Source organism: Marmota flaviventris, chromosome 15 (genome assembly GCF_047511675.1).
Source record: "Marmota flaviventris isolate mMarFla1 chromosome 15, mMarFla1.hap1, whole genome shotgun sequence".
Taxonomy (NCBI): domain Eukaryota; kingdom Metazoa; phylum Chordata; class Mammalia; order Rodentia; family Sciuridae; genus Marmota; species Marmota flaviventris.
Window position 1 is genome coordinate 52,325,700 of NC_092512.1, and position 11,177 is coordinate 52,336,876.

At 35.0% G+C, this 11,177-nt stretch overlaps 1 protein-coding gene across 1 annotated transcript; it reads left to right on the forward strand.

The window, feature by feature from the left end:
- Positions 1-247: 247 nt before the first annotated feature.
- On the forward strand, positions 248-6,388 carry Fabp4 (fatty acid binding protein 4). The gene is made up of 4 exons (XM_027947350.2): positions 248-395; positions 3,022-3,194; positions 3,934-4,035; positions 4,495-6,388. The coding sequence occupies exons 1-4, from the start codon at positions 323-325 to the stop codon at positions 4,543-4,545; spliced, it is 399 nt and encodes a 132-aa protein (XP_027803151.1). The 5' UTR covers positions 248-322; the 3' UTR covers positions 4,546-6,388.
- The last annotated feature ends 4,789 nt before the right edge of the window (positions 6,389-11,177 follow it).

Here is an 11,177-nt window from a genome sequence, read left to right on the forward strand (position 1 = left end):
ACTGAGCATTAAACAGGCAAAGCAGGAACATTTAAAATATTCTGTTCGTTGTTAAAAATAATTTGTACTCCCAGTCCAATGACCATTTGCCAGGGAGAACTAAAGTTGAGAAATTTCTATTAAAAACATGACTCAGAGGAAAAAATACAGAGGCTGGTAATGAAGGAAACAATCTGATATCCTTCCCAATTGGTTACTCCTATGATCACATGTTCTGAGCATCTTTAAAAGGGCATCGTCTGGACTCCAGGGGGTCACAGCACCTTCTGGAATCCTGCAGCCTCTTTCTCACCTGGAAGAATACTCCTAGAAACCTGGCAAAATGTGTGATGCTTTTGTGGGTACCTGGAAACTTGTCTCCAGTGAAAACTTTGATGATTACATGAAAGAAGTGGGTAAGTAAATGTGCTATGGAATGATGGGATTTTTAACTTTTTTCTGGGGAGAAAAGGCTTACAGCTGCGTTTTCACTCTGGAAGCATTGGTCTCAAACAAAAATGCTATTTTTCTATATGGAGGCCGTACAAGCAGCAAGTGAGAATCTATTTCTAGAAACATTCTCAACCAAAGCTACAACTAAAGCTTCTTAAAGGTGAACCAAAGGGTCTAAATGAAATTTTTTAATAATCTATAGAACGGCAAGATTTTACTCTAATTACAAAACTTGGGTGTCTTTGATTTACTTGGCACTTTGCTTGTTTTTCTTTCATCCTCTTTTGCATATTAAATGTGCAATACCTTAAAAACATATTTCTATCGTAGCATACAATAATTTCCATTTGAAACTGAAGCCACTGTATTTCTCAGCTTAGCAAATTAAATTTTTTTTAGTAAATGTATGTTAATAAATTATTTTTTGTCCCAGTGTCAATGCATTAGAATATGTAGTTATTTTATTGTAGACAAAAATATTAATTTCAGAAGATACGTTCTGTAAAATATTGAAATACTTTGACTAGACACAGGATGCCATAGATTATTGAGTAATTCAAAAGGAGAATGTTGCGTATGTGACCTATAGATTTTTAGACTTTGTTAACATTGTCATTTTGTTGTGTATGAATGTTCATCAGATAATTACGGCTGGAAAGTAATAAATGTAAATTATAAAAGTAACTTCTCAGTTCACTTTGGCTTTGAAAGCTCTTTCTATCCCAAGCCTCATACATGATAAAGTCAGAACCAGGATTATCAAAATGGGGAGAAATTTTATACAGTATCTTTATTAGGGATTAGAAGTCAATTCCCTAAATCTCAAAAGACTTGACCTTCTCCTCAATTTTATATAAGCAGTTTTTTTAACTTGTCTGAAACTACTGGGTTTTTTCTTGATTATTGATGAGAAGGAAATAAAGAATTTCAGCATGGTAAAGATTTAACTTTCTAGAATATCAACTAGTTGTGATTCAATACACTAATCAAAATGCACCGATATAGAAATGCCAGGATTGGAAGGCATTTACCCCTCATTTTTTGGAAGCATTTTACAACTTTTAATATTCACATATAAATTCTTGTGACACTGCTTAAATTATAAAAGGCTGATAAAGACAATAAGATGCCTCCTGAATGAAGCTGGCTGCTCTAATTGAGGCTGGGTGAACAGGTTTTGTCTTCTGAGCAGTCAAATAAGGACAGAATGAAACAAGTAGAGATTTTTTTTCCATAGTTGGTCCCTGCAGAATCCCTCTGTGTTGCATCTGTTCTCTCTGCTGATTCAATACATACATTTAATGTATTTCGCAACAAAGCCGGGACTTGAAGCAATGTCTCGTCTTCCCACTGTGCCACTTTTTGAATAGGCAGCTAAATCTGAGCCTCAGTATTACTTATTTCACATCATATTTCTCTCCCAGTTTTTTCCTCTTTCTAGCCCTTGGTTGCTTTTAATCAAAGAGAGAACCTACATTTATGTGCATGTGTCAAAAAAAAAAAATTCAACACATTTATGATTCTCATGAGTTCTGTATCTGCAGTGATGGCGAGTTATCACAGTTCATACTACGTTGCAATTGTTCACCTCACACTTTATACAAGAAAATACATTACCCTTTTTAAAGAATAAGAGTTCATGACTTAGATGATAAGGAATCAAAATATTGTTTTCGTGAGAAACAGTGAAGTCTTTTTTTCCTTTTTCTTTCTTTGCTTTATTATTCATGTTTGCTAGGCAAACACTCTACCACTGAGCTACAAACCCAGCCCTAGAAATAGTGATTTATTAAATTTTGGTGTTTTCACACACTTGATGCCTAGTCTCTCCTTAATATTTCCTATAAATTTCTGGCAATTCTATCACCATTATAAAATGATATGAATTTACAGAACATTTTCCCCCCATTTCATAGGAATTAATCCAAATCCTTATTCCATTGGGGAATAATTTGGGAAAGAAGCCCAGAAAATTAGACTTAATGGTAAATGCTAGGAATTGTGACTTTTGTACACTCAAAATAGATGATCTCTTACCTGAATAACTCTATAATAGCCCACAAAGTCCTATTTAAAATTCGGACTGTGGATTTTTTAATAAAATTTTTAAAAGCTAAGAAAGAATGAAGTGGTTCTGTTGCCTCAAGTATTTCCATATTTTATAAATAGAAAAAACGTTAATGGAGATAGATATGTGTCTGTATGTGTGTGTTTGTGTGTGTATGAGCATATATGTGTGTGTGTGTATATATATATATGTGTGTGTGTGTGTGTGTGTGTGTGTATATATATATATATATATATATATATATATATACCATAAAACTTAATTTCTATAAATATTTTTGTTGAGAATTAACAGTGGGTCTCCTGAGGAGTTATGTCCAGAACTAGAGAAGGAGAAGTTTAAAGACTAAGCCTCAGAATTTTTCTTGTTAGCCTAGTGTGCTTATCCTCAGGAACTATTTAAGTGAGGCCTTAAGAAACTCGCGGGTATCTCTTTTCCCTCTTTCCTCTTACACCACACTTCTCTGACTTACTGATGTGAGAGAAAGTGTCAACCTTACATTTTTCCTTTCCTAACTGCAGGAGTGGGCTTTGCCACCAGGAAAGTGGCTGGCATGGCCAAACCCAACATGATCATCAGTGTGAATGGAGATGTGATCACCATTAGATCAGAAAGCACCTTTAAAAATACTGAGATTTCCTTCAAACTGGGCCAGGAATTTGATGAAGTCACTGCAGACGACAGAAAAGTCAAGGTGAGGAACAGGGTATTGGCAGAGTGAACACCTGGTTTCTAAATTGCCTTTGTCTGCAAGAAACGTTTCATAATAAAAGCAGAAAAACTGTTCTCTCATGGGCCAAGACCCCTGAATTCCACCATCTACACCATGTTGCCTTCAAAAAGTAGTTGGTGAATTTCTCCCCTTTTTACTAAGTGGACCTCATATTTAAAAAAAATGATTAACATAATTTATATGTCACATAATACATAGAATATTTGAAAGGAATTAAAGTAATAAAACATGTTTTTAAAAGTTTATATAAAAATGGAAGAAATAAAGAAAAAAATCACCTATAATCTTACCATCTCAGTATAAATTTATGATCTATATTCTTCCACAATATTTTTTACAAATGCAATTTTGCATATTCTAGTAATTACACACACACATATAATATATTCTATGCTGTTATTGCTTTTAAATATTTATTTTTTAGTTGTAGTTGGATACAATACCTTTATTTTATTTATTTATTTTTTTATGTGGTGCTGAGGATCAAACCCAGGGCCTCGCACGTGCTAGGCAAGAGCTCTACTGCTGAGTCACAATCCCAGTCCTATGCTGTTATTTTTAAGACTCATTTTTTGAATACATTCTTGTCATTTAGAATTACTAATGACCTCAAAGTATATCTTTGAAACAGGGTAATATTTTAAAATTTTATTTTCTGCCTTTATATTCAGATTATAATCACTTTTTATTGTGTCTTCAGAGCATCATAACCTTAGATGGGGGTGTCCTGGTTCAGGTACAGAAGTGGGATGGCAAGTCGACCACCATAAAGAGAAAAAGAGAGGATGATAAGCTGGTGGTGGTGAGTATCTTCTAGGTACTTATTCAAGATTCTCCTACTAGGATCTAGAATTTTGTATTTATAAGCAAGGTGAATTTCCTTAAGTAGAATAATGATCATGAAATAACCTAGCAATTTTTATTAGGATTATCTTTCCACCCTGGCTATTTCCCTTTGTGTTTTTTGTGATACTGGGGATTGAACCCAGGCACTGGTACTCGCTAAGCACACATAACACCATTGAGGCACACCCCAGTCCCTCTGTGCTTTTAAGCTCAGCCCAGGCATGCTGTCTCCCAGAAGGCATTTCCTGCCCCCTCTCAGGCACAAAAGCTTGTCTGCAGCAGTGCCCCCACCACAACAAATGTCTTTTGAATGAATATTGCTTCCTTTCTAACATTAAGAAACACCATAATTAAACCCATAGTGTAGTCCCAGTGAGTAACCGAGAATTCATTTTGTTGTGTTTTGCATGTCTAGGAATGTGTCATGAAAGGCGTCACTTCCACCAGAGTTTATGAGAGAGCATAAGCCAAGAGACACGGGGACCTGGACTGAAGTTTGTATCAAACTCCACGACATTCTGTTGGATGAATTGTTCAAAGAGATATTATTATTTTCCCATAATTACCAAGCAACTAATTTTCTCCCGGGATGGATTTTGCTAAATATGTTTGGTTTGGTTAAATAAAACTTTTTAGATTTAGAAGGTGATATGATGGATGATATATTTATTGTGCTTTGTAATTTCATTTACTCATAATTGAGTGAAGAAAATAGAACAATTGCATTATTGATCTGTTTCTCATATAAGTCATAAGATCTTTCATAATAATAATGCAAGGTAAAAAAAAACATTAATGTCTGTGAATTTTCTATTTGCCCAGGTAGGAGGCAATATGTACCATGACTGAATATTAGGTCCCTTTCTCAGTATATCTAATTAAGAAACTATCTCTTGGAGACTTAATATAGTTTTACATAGAGTAAAATGTCTATTGTCAGCTGGTATAAATGCTTATGTTTCATACCTGCTCTGTCCTGGATCTTTGCAAGTGAGTTGTACATTCTTGTTGCATGTGGTAGAAAAAATCTTTAGTCTGTAATTTTTAGTTGGTGGGTACACGCCTATAATCCCAGCGGCTTGGGAGGCTGAGACAAGAGGATTGCAAGTTCAAGGTCAGCCTCAGCAACTTAGCGAGGCACTAAGCAACTCAGTGAGACCCTGTTTCTAAATAAAATACAAAAAAAGGGTTGGAGTTGTTGCTTAGTAGTTGAGTGCCCCTGAATTCAATCTCCAGTACCACCCCCCACAAAAAAATATTGATGAACCAGGTGTCTTAGTTTTCCATTGCTATAACAAAATTCCCAAGACTGGTGTTATAAGAAAAAAGTTTAGCTCACAGTTTTGGAGACTGAACATCCAAGATGAGGTAGTCACATCAATTTAGCCTTTGGTGAGGACCTGATGACAAATTACATCATGGATGGAGTGCATATGAAGAGAGATCATGTAGTGAGACAGAAAGCCAGAGAGCAGGGACAAATCAGTCTTGCTTTTTTGTAACAGCCCACTCTTATAGGGTCTATCCAGTATCTCCCTAATTCTTTTGGGGAGCTATGTCTCCCATTGACCTAACTACTTTACAGTAGGCTCCACCTCTTAAAGTTATCACAACATTACCACCACACAGAGAACCAAGTGTCTAGTACATGACCCTTTGTAGGACAAACAACTTCCAAACCATCGCAGTCTATTTCTGAAAGCTACAGACTTCAGTGAAAATAATTCCATAGTGTATTCCACAAAAGTGGTGACAGTTTTGTCCATAAGTAAAGATTCCCATCATTGTAGTAGTTTCACATTTATTGTTTTCTTACTAGCAAAACTTTTTATTCAAATACAATCTTCTTGTAATCTCAATATTCAAAACATACAAAGTATACTGAGGTTTCCCAAGTGTGTGTGTGTATGTGTGTGTGTTTATCCTGTGTCCTGTGAAAGCCATGAAGCACTTCTACAGATTATACAGATTATTGGGTTTTCACTTATATAGGGCAAAATTTCTAAATCACACAGTTACATTTATAGTAAGACAAAAATCTGTTTAGGTGTATACCATAGGGGACATTATGTTAAGCGAAATAGGTTATATACAGAAAGATGAGTGCCACATATTCTCTCTCCTATGTGAAAGTTAAAGAAAAACAAAAGTCAATCTAATGTAGAAGAGTGATTAATGGAGGTTAGGAAGGGAGGCTGGATTCATCAATGAGCATTGTATGCATGTATTGAAGTATCACATGGAACCTCAGTATGTATAAATACTATGTGTTAATGGAAAATTAAAAATAAAATATATACTGCAGTTGATATCATTCAGTTTGTATGTTCGCTTTAAAAATAAGTCCAATTCTGAGTAGCTGTCATATATGTAACACCATGATGTGGACAGAACAGAGAGGTGGACTTGGTCATAAGTGTTTGTTTTCTTCCAAAAACAAAGAGTATGACTGTCAGTATGACTGTCTCCACACTAGAGATGTGGAGGACTTATATAGATATTTGGGAGGGTCGATTAGGACAATTCTTTGTAAACCAATATTCACTAATCGCTAACAATGGTTTAGACAATCTGCATAATTCATGCCATTTATCATCAAAACACTGAGAGAGGATTTCGGATTTCTGTTTACAAATGAGGTGACCGAAACTCAGAACTTAATATTATAAAACTACAAGGGAACTTTTTTTGTTGTTTTATTTTCAGTCCTGGGATGTAACCCAGGACTTTATGTGTACTAGCCAAGCACTCTAGCTGAGCTACATCCCCAATCCCCATAAAACTATATAGAGAATAGGTCTGGGAATCTAAAATTTAAGAGAGCTATTCTGGACGGAATGTAGATCTGGAAATCATCAGTGTCCAAATGGTAATTTGATTCATAAAATGTGATGAGGTTGATTTTGAGAGGATCCTAAGAAGACAGGGACTAGGAAGCACCAGGAATATACTTAGCTAGACAACACTTGCATTGGAAGAATCTGTTTGATGGAACTATTTTGAAACTCTGGAGTCTACTAGATCCTTGCAACATTCAGGGAAAGTCCTAGATGATAAAACTGACATTATTTTTTGTTAATTTCAGCTCCCGCCATAGTAACAGACACTCACCCTCCATCCCCAGCCCAATGGCACACAGTTTGTAGGAGCCAGGATAGGCAATAAGAACCCTGTTTTTTCCAAATATCGTGCATCTGTGTCTTAGTTGATGATGGCTGCTTATGATCACAGATGTGCATTCACAGATGCCAACAGCCACTGTCACACAACCCTCATTGTTGCGAGTCCCTCTCCTTAGACTGAAGCAAGCTCAGGGTTTTTAGAGGATTGGCTCCTCCCCACTTCATTTTCTGATTTTTCCCTTTTGGCAGCCAGTCATTAAACACTAAGACATTCAAAAGAAGCTACATGTGGGCAAATTAGAAAGTCACTGTGCATGCCGAGGGAAGGTTCAGAAAAGACCTTAAGTTGGCTCTTCAACCTGATTTTTAGTACAGATAGTGGACAACAACCAAAAGATGAAACTGAACGAAGCAAAATTTAGTTCTTAAAAATCCAGTCATTTCACTTCTGAACATTCCTGCATTAATATAGGAGCTTTGGGGGGACATCTCATATCCAAACCATATTAGAAATGGAGTCAATTTCTCAGCTTACTCTAAAATGGTTCAGAAAAAAAAAAAAAGGCTCTCTGTCAGAGAAGAGGGGGGTGGGAAGAGAAGGAGAAAAGGAGGTGGGGCAAGTGCATTAAAATCTTGAAACCTGGGAATGCCAGGCAAAGAGTGTGCTTTGGTATTTCTCTTTCAATTTCTTCTTTATAACTTTGAAATTATTTCCAAATTGAAAGGTAAAAAAAAAACAAATTATTATAAATATGAACTACTACTACAGCAAAAAAATCAACAAAAATATAAGGTAGGTGTGGGGTGGTGTGAAGCAACAGAAAGTACCAATTGTCAAAAAAAATAATAAATCCATTCAAAAAATTCTTTACCCATTAATAAAATTTTATACTTAGCTCTTTAGAAAGGAGTTCCTACTTTTATTTTTATTTATATTTTAAATAACACATAGTAGATAAAAGATGGGTTTATTTTATACTGCAGAAGAAATAAATTGGAAGTTTTCATTTTAAATATATATTTGCTAAGAATTAATTTGGCATGATTATTTTGAGTAAAATTTATGTTGTAAGCAAGGTAATACAGAAATCAAAACTTAATATAAAAATTCTTCTCAAAGCCTCCAAATGTATAAAAATTATTAAAATGAGGTTTACACAATATGTCATTTATTCTAAGCAAACAGTTTCTCAAACTTAACACCATTTTCTCCAAAGTAGAACATACTAGCAAAATGAGGACTGAATTTTTTTCAACTGCACATCTCACATTTGAACCAGTTATTACCAAAATTAAATTTCAAAATAACTGTTCTCCATATTGGAGAAGAGAATATCATCTTAAAAAGAAATATTTATAATGCTTAATTACTTTTTAGTTTTTTATATTAGTATACATTTTTTTAAAGAGAGAGAGAGAATATTTTAATATTTATTTTTCAGTTTTCAGTGGACACAATATCTTTATTTTATTTTTATGTGGTGCTGAGGATCAAACCCAGCGCCCTGCACATGCCAGGTGAGCGCGCTACCGCTTGAGCCATATCCCCAGCCCGTATTTTGAAATATTATTATTATAAGTATGAACTACTTCTACAAAAACAGACAATTGAGGGGCTCGAGTTGTAGCTCAGCGGTAGAGCACTTTCTTCATACATGTGAGACACTAGGTTCGATTCCTAGTACCACATATAAATAAGCAAATAAAATAAAGGTCCATCAACAACTAAAAAAATAAAATAAATAAATAGACAATTGAAATTTGAATAATAATTGTAGTAACAAAAGTGATATTGAAAAGCAGAGAACTCTGTCACTTAAGAAGGGAGACCCTATAGTAATAATGAGACACCAGAAAAGATGACAGGAGTCTGGGGATCCATTCATCATCCGAAGACCACCAGCATGAAAGGCCCAGCTTAGGGACAGGTCAGGAGAGGACAATGTACAAAAACCCTGCCTTTAGTCATTATTATAGAGATTAAAAAACACACACACACAATGAGAATGTCGGTATAACACAATGGCATATTACTCAGCCATAAAGAAGAATGAATTATGGCATTTGCTGGTAAATGGATGAAGCTGGAGAATATCATACTAAATGAAATAAGCCAATTCCAAAAAACTGAAGGCCGAATGTTTTCTCTGACATGTGGATGCTAATTCACAATAAGGATGGGAGGTTTTAGGGAAGAATAGAAATACACCAGATTAGAGAAAGGGGAATGAAAGGAAAGGAGGAGGAATGGGAATAGGAAAGATAGTAGAATAAATCGGACATTACTATTTTATACATGATTACACAACAAAAGTAATTCTACATCATGTACAACCAGAAGAATGAGAAGTTATACTCCATATACATATAATATGTCAAAATACATTCTACCAATCATGTGTAACTAATTAGAACAAATTTTAAAAAGTAAAAAAAAAAAAGAAAGAATGCTTATTTCTTTTGCCACTCATTTGTAAAACATTTATTAAGTATTTATTATTTGCCAGGTACTATCTTAGGGATACACAGATGAATAAGAAGTATCATCCTTTCTGGAGGTACTCACAGAATAGTTCATGAGACAGCTGAGGGAGAATTCGTCACACTACTATGAGTATGTTCTCCAAAATACTTCTGTTAAAAGCAGAATTGTATCACATATTATTTTAGCATATAGTAGGGATCAATCAGCTCTGAATCAGCGTTTCAGAGGAGATGTTAGATTTGAATGCTGTGCTCGAAGCCAACGCACGGGACACATGTAATTGACTGCTGTCAAGTCCAAATTAACCATTTGGTGAAGCTATTAACAAAGGCATATCAATTATGAAAGCTTAATCTGCAAACAGCAAACACTCAGGCACAAAACTGTTTAATAATGAAGTTCATGAACTCACATGATAGAACTTCTGGGAATAAAGCATTCCTCAGTTCCTCCCACCTTTCATCTCTGCCATCATTCATTCTGGCTCTGTCTTTGAGTTGGTACCTCAGTGGATGTAACACTGCAAATATCATATAAGAAAGCAAAACATGCAGAGGAAGACTAGCGGTGTCTCTCCTTCTAACTCCCTCTCAGGGATGGGGAACTTTGTAGAAGCCAGAAATTTGACTTTCATTTTTTGTCACATGGGCCAAATGACTTCTAAAATGAACCATCAGATTGATTTCTGAAATAATCAGTGACAGGAGATTCACAACAACAAGGTTGGTTACACCAATGGGAAACTTTTGTTATACTACCCCACTGGACAACTTGCATAGACATTTATGCTCTTTCAAATAGAGAGTGCATACACTTCTAGAACCGGTCATGCAAGCTCTAGTAACTTGTTCTCCATGGGAACATCACATCTGAATACATCTTCAACTTCTTAGGCACTTACTTTGAGTCTGAGTCTGTTTCCTAAAATTGACTCTAGGATTTTTACTTACCCTATTTTGTCCTCCAGATATCTTAATAACTCTTCCACCTACAAAGACATAACATATACATCTTTATGTTTTCTTCAAAGGAAATCCTTTATTTTACTAAAGTCCTTGCTTTGTGGTGCCAAATCATTAACCTCTTTTTTGCTTTGTCCACATAAATATCACTTGAACAGATATTTCTCTGACTGGAAGGAATATTTGACACAAAGCAGATAAAAGTGTGAATATCTTTCTTCTGGTCCCTGACTCTCTCTCTGACTTTTCACTAATTTGAAAACAAATAGTGTTCAAAGCTAGGGGTAAAACCCAGCCCTTGGATTTAATTCTTCTTAGTAAACTCAATATCTACAAATTCTACTTCCATTACTTGGATTGCCTGAAATGACTTCAGGACTATTTGCACAGAGATTAAATTTACTTGCTACCTTTGTTTTTATTTTAGCATATAGATTTCAAGCACATTTTTCTTCCTAAAACTTCCAAAAATTTACCCTCACAATTTTTTTAATTGGTTCTCTTTGATTATATATGACAGCTTTCAATA

Excerpts from the sequence above, each read along its gene's own strand:
- Fabp4 (XM_027947350.2), top strand. The coding sequence starts at position 323 with ATGTGTGATGCTTTTGTGGGTACCTGGAAACTTGTCTCCAGTGAAAAC. Across the intron at positions 396-3,021 it reads TGATTACATGAAAGAAGTGG|GAGTGGGCTTTGCCACCAGG; the intron begins GTAAGTAAATGT and ends TCCTAACTGCAG. Across the intron at positions 4,036-4,494 it reads AGGATGATAAGCTGGTGGTG|GAATGTGTCATGAAAGGCGT; the intron begins GTGAGTATCTTC and ends TTGCATGTCTAG.